Raw genomic sequence first — 17,060 nt, 5'->3', positions numbered from 1 at the left:
CACACACACACACACACACACACCCCTACACACCTACACACACACACCTACACACACACCTACACACACACACCTACACACACACACACACACACACACACACACACACACACACACACACACACACACACACACACACACCCCGCCGGGGGCAGAAGGCCCCCAGGAGACCCCCTGTCTCTCCTCCAGCCTGCTCCACATGCCTGTGCTCGGGATGGTCCCACCCACACGGCTGAGGGACTGGGGAGGGGACACAGCTGGGCAGAACCCCAAACAAGGAATGAGGGGGCCCCAGCCCAGGCTCTGGAACCCACCGGTCACCTCCCAGGGATGCTCTCCCGCCCCAGCCCCCGCACAACAGCGTCCTTCAGCCCCGCCTCACCCTCCCAGCCTCCCAATCTGGGCCTGGAGAAGCAGACACCAGCCCCAGAAAACCCCCAACTGCGGATGCATGTAGGCCAGGGACCAGACGTCTGTTTCTACGGCCACGCTGTCCCTGCTGCTGCAGCGAAAGCCGCCAGGGATGACGTGTAAGCGAGTGGCCGTGGCCCGCGCCAGCAAGGCTGCACCTACAGAGACAGGCCTTAGTCTGCCAATCCCTGTTCCAGATGCCTCTGGACTTCCACGGTTAAAGTGGGGCCTGGACGCTGAGGGGCCTCAGCTGCGAGCAATCCTACGAACCAGAGGGTGAGAAGCTCCAGCAGGCCCTACATGCTCATTCCCACAGCCAGGCTGGCCGGGCCCCAGACCCAGTGCTGGGCCCTGTAGGGTCCCTGATGACCCGTGAACCGGGCATCAAGGCAGGAAGACACCAATATCAGAAATCTGGTTGACTGGCCTTCTTAAGCTTCCAAGTAAACAGACTAATTTAAACCCTATTGGACATACATGGTCCAATACACGGTGCCACGTGCCAGCCCAGGCAAACTGCTGGAGTTGAAAGAGAAGTCCCCGAAAACAGATCCACAAAAGCGAAGCCAAGGGAGGCCGCCAGAGAGAGCCCCCTGGTGCACGGCCGGGGCAACGCCACTCGGACAGCAGGCAGGCAGCCCCTCTGGAAGGCGAACCGAGAGGTATCCTGGACCTCGCACCTCCACTGCTGGGGACGCGCCCAGGAGAAACCAGGACAGGCGTGCAAACAAAAACCTGCACACGAGTGTTCCAGCAGCATGTCCACGAGAGCCAGAAGAGTGGAAACAACCATGCGTCCGTCGATGGACGATGGACAAACCATGTGTCCCTCCACACAATGAGCATCATTCAGCCACAAAGAGGAGTGAGGCACTGACACTCGCTGCAACGTGGACGGACCCTGAGATTACGATGCTCAGTGAGAGAAGCCAGACACAGAAGGACACACGGGGTGTGATTCCATTGATGGGAAATGTCCAGAACAGGCAGATCCACAGAGACAGGGAGTGGGTTCCTGGTTGTCAGGGGCTGGGTTAGGCGTAGGGGAGGTGACTGCCAGTGGGGACAGGGTTTCTTTCTGGAGTGATGAGAACGTTATGGAATTAGAGGCAATGGTTGCACAACTCTGTGAATATGTTAAAAATGAGTGAATTGCACACTTTAAATGGGTGACTTGGTATGTACGTTTTCTCAATAAGCTGTTACTGAAGGAAATAAGAGAACGTGCCACCCCCGGGGGGCACAGAGGGCCTGATACAGTGCGTGGAGTGCCTGGTAGGACGCTGGCCCGCAGAGGGGGCCAGGACTCACTCTGCCCCCTGTAGGACGCCCCGCCGCGCCCGGCGCTCCCGCCCGGGCCTCACCTTGTTCTGCTCGTACTTGTAGAGGATCTTGAGGGTCTCCATGGCCCGGATCATGGCCTGCATGGCGGTGAAGATGTTCTGGTACACCAGCTTGGTGAAGCCCCGCTTGTCCTCCTCCGAGTAGCCCGCCCCGTGGATGATGCGCATCTGCTTGATGAACGTGCTCTTCCCGCTCTCGCCCGTGCCTGCAAATGGCCCAGTGAGACCCAGCGGGACCGGACCCGCGACCCGAGCCGTGGGCTCGCCGCACCCTGCACACGAGAAGCCCCGCCCACGAGGAGCCCCGAACACGCGGAGTCCCGCCCACGAGGCTCGAGGTGGGGATGCGCCTGGCCAGCCGCTGCTGCCTGGACAACAGGGCGGGCCGCGTCCTCCCACGCACACCCTGTCTACAGGGGCCGCCGAGGCTCAGAGGAGGTCGGGACAACAACGTGGGCAGGGACGGGAAGGGAGCAGCCGCGGCACCTGCGGCAACTTGGGTCTGAATTCAACTCTGGCCACAGCCGAGGAACTGGAGGCCAGGAGCAGTGAAGTGTCTCCCCCAGATGCTGCCACCCCCTTAACTGGTCACGTGACGAGCTCCCTTGTCCCACATGCCCTCATGTGACAACGTCCCGCCAACCCATGGCTGTTCTGATCAGAACAGCTTTCCTTCAGGGCACGAGTTTGGCATCTGCGTCGAGGCCACGCTGGGCCTTCGCAGGGCGCCGGGCCATGCCCCCCACAGTCCCCAGCAGCCCCTGAACCTGTACCTCACCCAACCTCACGCCACCCCGAGACCGAGCGTGACTCTGGCGCTTGAACAGCCCCAAGGCCCACGTCCCTGTCAGCCCAGAGGCCCTTTGGGTGCCCGGGGCCCCTCCCCTCTCTGTCCCACCACCCTCCAGGTGTCAGGTGTCAAGGCCCCACCTCAGAGAAGGGCGCACGGAGTCTCCGGGATCAAGGGCTGGCCAGCCCCACCCGGCACCAGCGCTGCGGCAGGAGGGAGGGCTCCTCTCCTGCTCCAGCCTCTCACCGCCCTGTCACCCTCTAAGCGGCAAAGCCGTACCCCCACTTTTGTTCACCTCCACACGCAGGGACTGCATTTTAGTGGCTTTAATGTGCCCACAAATCTCTGGGATGTCTTCCGTGCAGAGGGGGAGCCTGACCCTTCCCGGAGGGCGGGCTGGACTCAGTGCCTCCCTCCCAACCAGAAGAATCTGACCAAGGATGGCCTGTCACTTCCAAGACGAGTCACGGGGCTCCCCGTCCTCTGTAGGACTTTCGCGGGGGCCGGGGGGCAGCGCCGTCCCTGAGGGCCCATGTGGGCAGGAGCCATGTGAGGGGCCACCCTGGAAGCGGCTTCTCCGGCCCCACTGGGCCTTCAGATGAGGCAGCCCCGGCCAACACGTGCTCTACAACCTCATAAGGGACCCCGAGCCAGAACCCCCACGACTCCTGACCCTCAGAATCTGCCTGTGTGCTATTTTCAGCTACTAAGTTACAGGGTGGTTTTATTGCACAGCGGGAGAGAACTTCTACAGCCTAAGGACGCATGGCCTCAAACCCCTACTTGATAACCAACACAGGTCCCCACTCACCCATGCACTGAAGCCCCCAGGCCCCCTCTTGGGGACTCAGAACCCCCCAGACTCGCCCCAGCCCGCCTGGGCTCATCCTCCCCACCCTGTCTCAGAGTCACCTGCGTCCCCCACCCCAACGAAGGGGCCTGAGCTGCGTCCTGCCCTGCACGCCATCCGGCTCACAGCCACCGGTGCCGTGGGCGCAGGGCAGGCAGCTCCCCTCTGCACTGGGACCCATCACCGCTGCCTTTCAGGGAGTCTCTCTCAGGCATCTGCTGCCCGCCTCCTTGCCCGGGAGCTCCCGGAGAAGACATAGGTTCTGAGCGGCCTGCAGTGACCACACCATCCTGCAGCAGGAGGCCCTCCGCCCGCGTCTGAGTAACTGACCACGGATGCCTGAGCCCACCTGGGGAGACAGAGCAGAGGCCGCCTCACTGCAGCTGCCCCTTTCTAGGACCTCCATCAAGGCACTGGGTCCTTTTACGAATAAAAGAATACGACTCTGGTTCTGTCACCGAGTGGTAACTACGCCAATGCCACCTTCCATCCCACTGCTGCCGCAACATCAACCAGAGGCCAGGTGCCCACTCCCACCAAGGCCCCACCCCAGCTCTGAGGCAGGAGGGGCGAGGACCCCATGTGACCCCACACCTCCCTGAGGGGTCCACGCACTCCTCCCTCGTTGCAGGAGGCGGGGTGGGGGAGGGGAGGCGACACACAGGAATGCCATGCCCTGCGTGGTTTCCTCTGGACCAGGGTCCCCGCAGCACTGCTGACACTGGGGCCGGCCCGGGCACTCTGGGGTGTTGAGCAGCACCCCTGGCCCCGCCCCCTCAATGCCAGGATCCCCTCAGTGTGACACACAGACATCCCCAGACACTGCCCAATGTCCTTTGGGGGCAGGACCCCCCAGGTGAGAACCCCTGTTTTTGACACTATGCTACTGTAAAAAGATACGTGCCCTGCTGGTGTGTGGAAGGGCCTCTCACCAGAAACATCAGACCAGTGGCCACTAAAGCCCAACCCCCTGCAGCCACAGGTCAGCTGAGGTGGAAAAGGGCTGCCACTCAGGCCCCGGGGCGCTGCCCCTCGAGTCCACCCCCCTGAACTGCAGGAGGGGCAAGAGAGCTGCACGAGCACAAGGGCGCGGGGAGATCCAGAGAGAGCCTGCTGACTTCAGACCACAGCCAGCGTCTCCAAAACGGGTGCGCAAAGGACAGGCAGCCCCCCCAGAGCTCCCCAGAGGCAGCGCAGGACACCGAGGGTCTCACACACGTGCACGCGCCCGTGCCAACAACCAAGGGACAGCGGGTGTTCACGGAGGAGCCGTGATCACCGGCCAGAGAGTGGCCGAGGGAGAACGGGGGACGCCCCGGTGCCCAACACAGACGACGCAGCTGGGACACGCCCCGAAAACCAAGAAACGGAAGACGGACCCCTCGGAAGCCGGAAACACAACTGGCCCTGGAGACGTCGGAGGTCCTGGACGAGGCACATGGCCCGAACCCTGCTGGGGGCAGAGGAGCCGCTGCGAAGACAGCACCGCGATCAAGTGCAGGAGCAAAAGGCACTAGTGAGGTAAGGGGGTGGTGACGGGGCGGTGACGGGCCTCACGAGCGATCATGTCACAATCCACGTGTCAAGTACTCACGTGCACCCCTTAAACCACACAACACGCGTGGCACTTACGTCTCAATAAAGCTGGGGGAGAACGCAGCAAAAGGGACACCCTGGGGAGAGTGTGGCCCAGGAGGCGGGACAGTCAGTGACCCCGCCTGGGCCATGCCACCTTGCCAGGAAGGACAGAGAAAGGAGGTTGTGGAGGTGGCGGCTGCAGAGGCCGGGCCCCCGGAGGAAAGCCCCACGAGCCGCACGTCGAGGGTGGCGTGTCACCTGTGCTCAGGGCCAACAGCGACTGAGTGACAGGTGCCAGTCCCAGCAGGCACCTCCCGGCAGAGCTGTGGGTGAAAGGCCGGAGCTGCGGGCCCTGGGCTCTGGAACCGGCAGGCCCAGCTGGCCAGAGCTCGGCCACCACTGGCCAGGGAGGGAGGGAGGAAAGGCTCCAGGGGACGCAGAGCCGCCACAGCGTCCTCTCCAGGTGCCCACCCCCTGGCCCAACTCAGCCCACATGCTGCCGGCACCCAGTGCCGGGAGCTGGGACCCGGGCCCCCCAACACGCCCGAGCCAACAGCCTCCTGCTCAGAGAAGTCTCGGGGTGCGAGGCCCACCTGGACCTCACGGCCAGGCCTATCTGCTGTAGCCGCCGCCCGGGGGTCCCTGGCAGCTCCAGCTCATCCTGCCCCGCCCTTGGTCAGTTCCCCCTGAAGATCTGGTCATGGGGACTTCCCTGGTGGAAGATTCCACGCTCCCAATGCAGGGGGCCCAGGTTCGATCCCTGGTTGGGGAACTAGATGCCACATGCATGCCACAACTAAGAGTTCGCATGCCACAACCAATAGTTCATGTGCCGCAACTAAGAGTTCGCATGCCACAACTAAGGAGCCTGGGAGCCACAACTAAGGAGCCCACGTGCTGCAACTAAGGAGCCCGCAAGCTGCATCTGAGACCCAGCGCAACCAAATAAATATCTATAAAAAAAAAAAACCTTCAACAGCTGCCCACCAGGGAGAAGAGCAAGGCCCCCCTCAAGCAAGACCGTGTGAGACCCCGTGATGGGCCTCGTTCTAGCCACGCACCTGCACAGGTGCAGAGGGCACCTACCGCCACACCCCCTCCCAGCGAGGACGCCGAGTGGCCCCAGGTCCTGGCTGTACTCAGACTCCGAGCTCGTGTCTGTGGGTCCCCTGGCCCCCACTGTCCCCCACAACGCAACCAGCCCAACCTTGCACGAGGACAGCCGTGGCACTGCGGCCCGGGGCCGGCACGTGACACCACTGTTCACGTCGCCCACGCATCGGGCCCTGCCCCTCCCGAACGCCACCCCAACTCCCTGCACAGAAACCCAAACTCACGTTTTCCAGGAAGGGCCCCAGTGCCCCCAGCGCCCCACCTGCTCCTGGCCTGCTGCTCCCGTCTGTCCCTGCTGGGAGCCAGCTCCCCGAGGGCGGGGCTCTGCCAGCAGCCTCACACCCAGCCCCGGCACAGGCCCGGCCCGCAGAAGTCACCGCACACATTTTTCCCGAATGAACCAAATGAACTCGGCCCCAATCCACAGTCCCGGTTCTGTCACGTGTCCCCCTCAGGTCCTCTGCATCCCCTGCCCTAACTCCAAGAATGGGGGCCCCTGGGGGCACCACCCATGTGAGGGGTCCTGCCCCTGGGGGCCTGGCAGGGGCCAGACAGCACAGCGGGGCCGGGAGCCTGCAGGACGATCTCTGGGCGTGCTCAGTGGCATCACCAGTTGCCCAGCTGAGACTAACTGGAGAAGAGGAAGGAGGAGAGCAGCCCCATCCCTGCGACAGAGGGAGAAAGCCACTGTCTCGCCTGCACGGTCGGCCAAGATCTAGGACCGCAGACCAGGAGGAATTATGTCTGAGCCCAGGCAGCCACTCCTCAAATGTGGGAGAGAAGAGGGGCAGGGAAAGGGCCTGGAGGACAGGAAGGATGGTGCTGGTCCGACATCATCCCAGTGGGACTCAAGGTGTGCAGGATCCATGGCCCCCGGGGCAAGTGGCCACGATCTAGCAAGAGAACACTAGTGTCAGAAGCTGGGGTTCAGGGCTGCCGCCCAGCCATCCCTAATTCTAGAATGTGGGCAGTGAAGCCAGGAACCCCAGGACCACAGGAGGCCCAGGCGAGAGCACTGCCGGGGATCTGGGCTCCTGGAAACACAGCCCGGAAATCCAACATGGCCCCGAGCTGTGTCAACAGGTCCAAGATCAAAGAGGCACGACGACCTTCTGCTGGAGAAAGTGCAAACACCTCGTGCAGCCAAGGAAGGCAACTGCACGCTCCCCTCGCCCCCGCTCATCCATTCATTCAGTGGTACATCTATCACCCCACCTCCTGCTGGACAAGTGAAGGAGCTGAGGCACAGAGAGGTCAAGAAGCTTCGCTGAGGTCACACAACCAGTAACTGTCAGACCTCAACAGGCTAAGGTCTTCGGGCTTCACGTCCGTCCATCTCTTCGTGGTCCACGGTCACCGCCACCCAGGGAAGTGAGCGAATGTGAGAGCACTGGGGGAGCTCTCCCGGGCCAGCCACGGGCCTTTCAGAGACACCGCAGCAGCGGGCGCCAGCGCAGACAGGGGCCAGGAGGGAGGACAACAGGGCAGACCTCGGGACTCATCCCTTCATCTGACCTCCACACCGTGGCCGCTAAGTCAGCAGGTCCAGCGTCCCCTGCCCAGGTGACTCCAGGCGCAGACACTGGTGCCCTGGGCCAGCCCCCCTCTTGTCCCACGTGCCAGGTCCTAGTGCAGCGCTTCCTGAAGCCTAACGCTCAGGAGTCGGGGAGACTGGTATGAGCCCCAGTCCTGCCCAACCCTGCCGTGCAGCCCAGCTGCCCAGCCTGGGGGACGGGAAGGCCCCCACCCACCTGTCGAGGCTCAGCAGAGAGGACCAATGGGGCAGAGACGGGGCGACCCGCCTCCGTGGGGGGTCTGACCTTTCAGCTCTACGCCAACCGAGGTCCGTAAGCAAACCTCCTTGGCAGGCGCTGGGATCAGATCAGGAAACGAGAGGCCCAGCCCTGAGGGCCAAGCTCCGGAGACCCCACCGCAAGACAGGGAGGTCCCCGCTCGGCCGCAGAGGGACTGCCAGCCAGCACGATACCGTGAATAAAGACAAGGGCACAGACGGCACTCCCCAGTTTGACATGCGTGGCCCCCACTGACCCTCCCACAGTCCGGGAGTTGGGGGACGCTCTCCTTCCACAGCAGGGAAACCCGAGGCTCGGGAGGCACGGGGACTGAAATCCCACCGCGCTCTCCAGCTCGGTCCTGGCGGGACCCGCCTCCCAGCGCTGCCGGGGCAGCCTGTCAACCCGGGTAAAGCCCTCCGTCAGGAGAGCAGTGACCACGGGAGGGCACAGCGCCTCGCAGGTGTTGCGGCCTTCCCCCAAACAGTGCTGCAGGCGGGGAGCCGAGGCTGTGCTCGCTCTGGAGCACCCCCAAGCCCACTCACGAGGCCTCGGGAGGGCGGCAGCTGCGAGCTGTGCCCCTGAGTCCCTGTCTGTCCATGCGTCACAGCAGAGGGCCACCAGCAGTGGCAACGGGCCCCGGAGCAGGGAACCTCACGTCCAGGCAGGATGTGAGGATGCCCTAAGTCGGGGCACCCAGTCACCCCCATTCGACCTGCTTGAGGGAACTGAGTTCAGTTAGCCAATCAAAGCCACCCAGCAAACATCTCAGGTCCGCAGGGCTCTGTGCTGGGCCATGGGGTGGCAGGGCCTGCCCCGGAGGGGGGATGTGGTGGGGAAAACGAGAGGCAGACACCTTGGTAGTGACCCGCCAGGCGCCCCACGCCTGGGCCAAGGGCAGAGACCGCGGCCACCCGGGAGCAGGGGGCTGGGGCGCATTGGCACAAACTCCCCAGCCAGCAAGCCTGTGGCCTGGGGCCCGGTTCTGAGAGCAGCTGGAGTTCCGCCAAAAACTAACCCCGCACGCAGGTGCCCCCGAAGCCCGTGGAGATGCCCCAATCCCGTCCACGGACACTGGGCTGACAGGCCCCGCGGCTCACTGTCCTGATGGGAGAGGAGCGCCCTATGGGGACCAGAGATGGCCGTTCCCCCTGAGTGCAGCCCAGCTCCGCACACCCGGCCCAGACCAGACCCGCCCACCCAGGGCTGGACTTTGCCCCCAAGGCCCTCCGAGGCAGAGGAGGGACAAACGGGCTCCCATCCCTCCTGCCAGGGGTCCCCACTCGGCTCTGTCTGCAGCTGCTCCAAACTCTCAGCCCAGGAGCAGCAGTGACTGCGACCTGTTCTCAGGCCGCAGGGAGAAGGGCTCCACCACAAAAATCAGAAAGTGAAACCTTTTGTGGTTAAACATCCGAGGCTCTCAGGCAGCGACCAGCGCAGCTCAGCAGAGGCCGGGAAGCATCTGTGCACACGGAGTCCGGAGCCCAGGGACACACGTGGCGAGGCCGTGCTCGGGCCCAAGGGGAGGGAGATTCCCACTGGCCTGGCACGCAGGACACCGAGGGAGAGGGGCTCTGACAGCAAGTCTGGGCTCCTGCACCTGCAGGGATGGCGCCCACCCTTTCAGCGACACAAAATTTCATCTAACTTTTAAGCCCCTGAGACTCATCCTGGGGTGGGCCACGAGCGGTGGCCCAGGGCCCCAGGTGCTTCCAGCCATCAGGGTCTGCGGGGGACAGGCAGGGCCACCGCCAGGAGCCACGGCCACGTTCCACTCGCGCCTCCAAGCAGGGCAGGCGCACCCTTCCCGCCGGGGCCACCACACCCCAGGCCGGATTCCGGCCCTTTCTACCGCCCTCGGGGCCACAGCGGGCTGGACAGGAAGCCTGTGGAACTGACCGCCCTGCTTTATTTAGAAATCCCGGAGCCACTCAGCTCCTGGACCGGCACTTCCTGTGGTAGGCCTCGGTTCTCGAGGGGAAACCTGTCCTGAGGAATGGACGAGGGGCCTCCTCGGTTGTTCTCTGTTGAGTGGCAGAAACGCGGGGGCAGGGGACTGCACCTGCACCAGGAGGGATCACGGGAGGCAGAAGCCGGCGGGCCTGCCCGGGACCCCCACCGGAGCTCCTAACTGGGCCTGGGGGTCCTCTTCCGTAAAGTGGGAGAGCAACGCCGAGCCGTGGGGATCCCGGTGTATCCGCTGCAGGGACGCTCACTACCCCCATTCCTCACCACAGACGACTGTGAATGAGGATGTGGCCTGGAGTAACAGGACCAACAAAACCGAACACACCTATCACACGTGTTTGTAGACATGTTGCGTGTTGACGGCACACACGTATGTGGCTCTGGACCGTAGTGACAAAAGCATTCACCTTTCAAGCACCCACAAAGCATCTGACAAAACAAGCGAACACCGATCACATACCGGCTCTGCAACACGCATTTTACACTGTGTGCTGACACGGGGCAGGGGGGATTCTGCCCCCGGGGGACACTGGGCCACAGCTGGGGATGTCTGTGGTTCTCATGACTGGGGGTGCTCCCGGCATGGAGTAGGTGGGGCAGGGATGCTGCTCGGCACCCCCCGGCTCCCAGCACGTCCCCTGGAGCTCCGCCTGGCATTCACAGCCGCCCTCCTGGTGTCATAAACCTTCACCTTGGACCCCCAAGCTCTCATCTTCCTATCTGCCCCCATGCCTAGGACTTAATAGCTTCCCAGGAGGGTGCAGACTCCCTGTCCTGCAAGCCAGCGGGGGGAGGGGTGGGACCTCAGACCCAGGTGCTCCTGCAGGCAACAGCCCGCACCCATGGGTGGGCGCTGGGCACATCCAGATCCCCTGCAAGGCTCCTCAGCCCCAACCCAGGGAGACCAGAGACACACAGCAAGGCTGCAAGATCACAGGCCACCGACCCGTACCCTTGAACCCCACGTCAATCTGGAGCCTGGGTGCGCACAGGGCAGGCAGCAGGGGCGTGCAGAGGTTCATGCAGCCCCCAGCCCCCAGGCAAGGCCGACTGTCTGGTAACATTAACATGCTGGTAACTTCTCAACCCCCCTCTGAAAATAAATTCTACCTCTGTTGGTGTAAGGCAGCCAGGGCCATGCTGTCCTCCCAGGTGCCACTGGGACCCCACTGCAAGTTTCCTCCAAACTTTACCGTTACTCTCTGCCTGTCTTTTCTGCAAAGATGGCCCATTTTATAGCCTTTAGGTAAAGTGGAACGTTTGGAAAAAAAAACAGGGAAGGTATTTTAATCAAAGGGAGGACCCAGAGGGTCCCCACAGGTGGGAGGAGTGAGGCAGTCCCTCCAAGACCCACGGCCTCCAGCGACTCACCGCCTCCGACCCTGCACCGTCCTGCGGGTGGACCCCTCGGTGGCAGACCCCTCTTCCACCAGGGGCCCATCACAACAGCATTTCCAACCTTCCCCACAGTGCAGGAATGCAGCAGAGCTCCGGAGAAGGCAGGGCAAGGGCTTCGCTTGTGTAAACGACCTTCTTGCCTTTGACTGCGGAGGTAAGTCCTCCAACAACCCTTATTTGGGGTGACAACAGCTTGCCGACTGCTGGGCCGACTAGTTCCGTGCAACAGGTGCGCAGTGGGGGAGACGGAGACTTGGACAGGAATCCTCTCCAGGAGGGGGAAGAGGACCCAGGAGACCCAGCTCCCACTCGGACGTAAGGAGAGGGGCCGGACGGAGACGGTTGCTCCGTCAGGGCTCCACCCGCCCCGGCCCCAAGAAGAGAGAAAAGGCTGTCTTCTCCCCCACAGATTGCTCTCCACTGGGGAGGGACATGGGTTTTCCGACTGGCCTCAGAGAACGGGGGCTGCAGGGAACAGGGCTCCACCTGGTGGGAAAAGTAGAGAAGGGACGCCAGGAGGCAAGGGGTGCGTCTTGTGGATTACAGCCCAAAGGTCTGGCCCTGAATAGATGCTGGGGGCAGCGAGGGGGCACACCTGTTGGGGGCAGGGATGGAGGACCAGTCCTGTGCAGGGAGGAGGCTTGTCTCCTGAGAAGGGGTTAGAAGGCAGGCCCTCGAGGGTTTTGGGGGCCCGAACGGGACAGCAGAAGCAGAAGCTGGCCCTGCAGGGATCAGGGGCTGGGCAGCAGAGGCACGGACTGATCCCAAAGGGTCTTGGGGACCCCGCCTGGACAGCAGAGACAGGGGCTGATCCTGAAGGAAACTGGGGCTTGATCTGGACAGCTGAAGCAGGCGCTGACCCTGCAGGGAGTGGTGACCTGCCACGGACAGCATAGGCGCGAGCAGATCCCGAGGGTCTGGGGCGCTGATGTGGACAACAGAGGCAGGGCCTGGCCCCTCTGATGTCAGGGACTCAACCTAGACAACACAGGCTGCAGAGATCGGGTGGCCCAGAGGTGGACAGCACAGGTAGGCAAGGGCTGACCCCGCGGGGGTCGAGCCCGCTCTGGACAGCACGCAGGGCCGTGGCCAGTACGCAGGGCCGCCCCGCCCGCCCGCCACGCGCACCGCCGGCCCGAATCCCGCAGGCCCGGCCCCACTCACCGAGCAGCAGTAGCTTGAGCTCGCGCCGGGCGTCGCGCTTGTCCCGCCGCAGCTGTTTCTCGATCTCGGCGTTGATCCGCTTGGACTCCTTCACCTCATCGCTCAGGCAACACGCCATCATGGACTCCAGAGTCATCGTCCCGGCCCCGGCCGCCGGCCGCCCCCGCCACCGCCCCCCGGCCGGCCCGGCCCTGGCCCCGAGCCGCCCCGGCCGCGCCCGCCCGGCCCTCGGCGCTCGGCCCCTGGGCCGGCGGTCCGCCTCGGCCGCCTGAGAGCACCGGTCCCGTTCAGCCGCTGGTCCCTCCCGGCCACCCTCCACCCGCGCCGCCACCACCGCTGGCGCCGCCGCCGCCGCCGCCAACCGCAGCCGCCGCGACCGAGCGACAGCGCCTCACAACCTAACCAGCGCGCGGACAGCGCCGACGGGCAGGCGGCACGGCCAATGGGAGTGGGCGGCGGCCTGCGCGCCCGCCGCGGGGGCGGGACTAGCGGTCGGGATGGGCGGGGCGTCGCGCGGGCGGGGCGGGGAGGGGCGAGGCGGGCGCGCCCGCGGGTTTGGTTGCGCCGACGTGGGAAGGGGGACGCGCAACCGGGAGCCGGGCGGGGCCGCCCGGGATTGTGGGAATGTGGAGGACTCGTCAGGCTGGCTCGGCTCCGCTCGGCTCCGCTCGGCCCCGCTCGGCCCCGCTCGGCCCCGCTCGGCCCCGCTCGGCCCGGCGGCTCTCTCGGCCCCGGAGCGAGAAGTTCGGACCCGCAGCTGCGGTCGCGAGGCTGAGCGACCTAGGCCCAACGTGAGGCACTGGGGTACCAGCCCTCACGGCCTCCTGGGGCGCCCTGGCATTACCTGACCGGAAACGAACCTTCGTCTCCTCCGTTCTTGGAACAAATATTAATGGAACGTCTTCTCTATACCAGGCCTGGGCTTAGCATTAATACAGAGCCTGCTATATGCCACGTATGGGACGAGCATTAATGGAGTACCTGCTGTATATCAGGCATGGACCAGCCATTAATGTAGTGCGTGCAGTATACCGGGTATGGACCAGCTTTTAATGTAGTGCCTACTGTGTAACCAAGCATTAATGCAGTACTTGGTATATACTGGGCAGGAAACAAACATTAGTGGAATGCCTACTGTAAACTGGGCATGGACCAGGCATTAATGCAACACTTGCTATATACCAGGCCTCGACCAGGCATTAGTGCAGTGCCTGGTATAATTCCAGGCAGGGAACAAGCATTAATGAAGCACCTACTATAAACCAAGTACTGCCGGGTTGATATGGGAGCATAGCCACACCCATTCATTTAAGGAGCTTGGCTACTTTCACCCTGCACCGGCAGACCTGCATAGTTGCAACAGCCCTAAAATATTTACCATCTGGCCTCTTCCAAAAGGAGACCTAGAAGGAGGCCTAAACACAGGAAGCGCCATGTGTTTTGAATGACGGAAAAAGAAAAAAGCCTGAAATGGAGACCCATTTCACAGATGAAGAAACTGAGGTGCCCTTATGCACAGTTCCCTGACGATGGCATTCCTCCCAGCCATGACCTGGCCACAACACCCACCCGCTCTCCACCTGGCCCTGCCCAGATCCCATCACAAACCTTCCAAGCTGCACCTTGACATTCTGTGCTCACCTGTCTTGAGATAAGGGGAGAAGGGAGGGTCAAAGTCTCCATTTATTAGTTGATTGGGACTGAGGAAAGTTTGGTTTCTTGAGACACTCATCTTGGGGGCTTCCATCCCCACCCCAACTGGACATGCAGCCGGAGCAGGGGCCGCTGGGGTCCCCCAACCAACAGAGGAAAGTTCCACTTGAACAAAGAACCCACAACCAGGGAACCTGAACAAAAACGTTGGTCTTGGCTCCAATGTCCCCTCCTCCAGGGGAGGTGGTCCGGCCAGGTGTTCCCTGAGCACCCCTTCTGATGACACCCACACCCCACCCCGGCACCACCCTGCTGGACTTCCCCAGGCCCTTTTCATGGGCTGAAATCACCTGCTTTCTTCCCTTACTGTCCTGTTCCCTCCCCACCATATTGTAGAGTATCTATGTCCTGATCACTGCTGCATCTAGACCCCAGCCTGGTACACAGTAAGTGCTCAGACACGCTGGCACCTGGGACCTGGGACCCTTTGCTGCAGTGCTTGCACTTGGAAAAACGTCTCCTCGGGCAACAAAATACAAAGAAACCATAAGGGAACTGAAAATAACTGTGTGCATGCTCAGTTGGGGCAAATTATGGACAACAAAATACAAAAAGACCAAAAAACCCAACTGTCACTTTTTTTTTTTTTTTTTTTTTTTGGCTGTGTTGGGTCTTCGTTGCGGTGCATGGGCTTCCCATTGCGGTGGCTTCTCTTGTTGCGGAGCGTGGGCTCTAAGCGCTTGGGCTTCAGTAGTTGCGGTGCATGGGCTCGGTAGTTGTGGCTTGCGGGCTCTAGAGAGCAGGCTCGGTAGTTGTGGCGCAAGGGCTTAGATGCTCTGTGGCATGTGGGATCTTCCCGGACCAGGGCTCGAACCTGTGTCCCCTGCGTTGGCAGGTGGGTTCTTAACCACTGGACCACCAGGGAAGTCCCAACTGTCACTTCTGAAGACCCGGAAGCAAAAGCAGGGTGTCAGGAGCAAAAGCAGGATACTGTGCAGGCCCACTGCACACTACACCACCAAAGGGGTGGGCAGACCACCTAAGTCACCTCTCTGGCCCAACCGCTGGACACACACCTACCCTCACCTCATATAGGGAACCAGCTCGTTCCCCCCTGTCCCACCAAGGGAGTGAACAAGCAAGGGAACCTGTTGCTTGTTCTCACTCCCACCTGCTGCAGCAGGGGCCCTGCATTTCTTGTCTGGCCTCATCAATTTCTATTCAGTAAGGAAGCCAAGGACGCTGGTCAGTAACAAATAAGTATTGAAGGGAAGAATGGAGGAGCTCTTTGTTGTTTGTTTTCCATCTCACCCAACAGACTGTGAACTTCAGAAGGGCAGTGACTGCGTGTGTCTCGGTCACCCTGGGGTCCGCAACGTCCAGCACAGAGCTTCAGGCCTCTTCCCTCCTCCAGCAAAATGGTGCACCAGTGCCGGCCTGGGTAGTGATGAGTGGAATCGCCCACCCACATGTGTGAGTGCCACGTGCTCCGGGATTGTCCATCTTGTTCTCTGCAGTGTCCCCACAGCCTAACATAGCCCCTGACATACAGTAGGTGCATGATACATGTTTGTGAAACCAATGAAGGAACACAGCTCTCCTGGGTGCGTCTTCTCTTGCTCTGGAGGAAAAAAAATAATTGCGCTTTCTTCCCTTCTCTGCACCTATTCCTTGCCACCGCTGGCCTCCTCCTCACTCGGGACTTAAACCTCAGGATGGAACCTTCCTTTTGCTGCTTACTCTGGTGTAGACTGTCGGCGGGTGACTTAACTTCTCTGGGCCAGTTTTCCTGTCTGCAAAGTGGGCAGACTATTTGTTGTTTTTCAGAGAGCTTGTTGTCAGTAGCCAAGGGGAAGGTTCTTGTCACGTACACAGTAGAAGCTTAATGTTTGCTGAAATATTCAAATACTAGGGAACTGTAGGATGGCCCCCCAGTGAGCCCCGCTTCCTGGTATTCATGGTCTTGTGTAATTCTCTGCCTTGCCTAGGGTGTGTGTTGAATTTAGTGATTCACTTCTAACGGAATACGGAGGAATAGACTTCAGACATTTGGTTACAAAATGCCCTTTGCTTCCATCGTGGGCTCTCCCTCACTCGCTCTTACAGCAAGCTCTTTACCGACGTCTAGACCATCCTATTCTGCTCGAGAAGCACATGTGCAGGAGAACGGAGGCCTCCTGCCAACAGCCGCAGGAAGGAACCGGTTTGGAAGCGGCTCCTCCAGCCCCACTGCAGAGCTTGATTGCAAGCTCATGAGAGACCCCGAGTCAGAACCATGCAGCTACACCACTCTCAAATTTCTGACCCTCCCAAACTGTGTGAGACCACGAATGTTTATTGTTTTAAGGCAGCAAGTTTGGGGGTGTTTCCTTACGTAGAAATTAATAACAACACATGTACCCAAGAGAAACAAAAGCACAGGTGTACATAAGACCCGTACACACGGGACTTCCCTGGTGGTCCAGTGGTTAGAACTCCGCGCTTCCACTGCAGGGGGCTCCGGTTCGATCCCTGGTCAGGGAACTGAGATCCCACGTGCCGCGTGGTGCGGCCAACACAAACCAACCAACCAGCAAAAAAGACCTGTACACACACGGTGTAGCAGCTTTCTTGATAACATCTCCAAACTGGAAACAACCCAAATGCCCACCAACAAACTGAGTGGATAAACAAAATGGGGTCCATCCATTCTCTGGAATATGATTCAGCCATAAAAAAGGAAAAACACACAACATGAATGAATCTTAAATGTTATGCTGAGTGAAAGACACCAGACACAGAAGAGGATGTACTGTATGATTCCATTTATATAAAATTCTGGGAAACACCCACTATGGAAATCTATAGTGACTGAAAATAGATTGCTGGTTGCCTGGGGCTGGAGGGGCGGGGCGGGGAGGGGCCCAAGGAAACTTTCTGGGGTGATGGAAATGTTTGGCCGCGCCACGCGGCTTGCGGGATCTTGTTCTCTATCTTGATTGTGCCCGTGATTGGGGTAG

The 17,060-nt window shown here is 61.2% G+C and overlaps 1 protein-coding gene across 1 annotated transcript in view; it reads right to left on the bottom strand.

Annotated features, from left to right (window-relative positions):
• Positions 1-12,784, bottom strand: part of GNA11 (G protein subunit alpha 11) — a 20,120-nt gene extending 7,336 nt beyond the window's left edge. Inside the window, exons 1-2 of the mRNA XM_027085535.1 lie at positions 12,409-12,784; positions 1,776-1,960 (exon numbers count right to left, since the gene is read on the bottom strand). Coding sequence (XP_026941336.1) covers positions 1,776-1,960; positions 12,409-12,544 — 321 coding nt within the window. The 5' untranslated portion in view covers positions 12,545-12,784. The remainder of the gene's footprint in view (positions 1-1,775; positions 1,961-12,408) is intronic.
• Between the last annotated feature and the right edge of the window lie 4,276 nt (positions 12,785-17,060).

The sequence above is a fragment of the Aethalodelphis obliquidens genome, unplaced genomic scaffold (assembly GCF_003676395.1).
Source record: "Aethalodelphis obliquidens isolate GAN/ISIS:26980383/991018 unplaced genomic scaffold, ASM367639v1 scaffold53, whole genome shotgun sequence".
Taxonomy (NCBI): Eukaryota; Metazoa; Chordata; class Mammalia; order Artiodactyla; family Delphinidae; genus Aethalodelphis; species Aethalodelphis obliquidens.
This window is presented reverse-complemented; position numbering and strand designations above follow the sequence as displayed.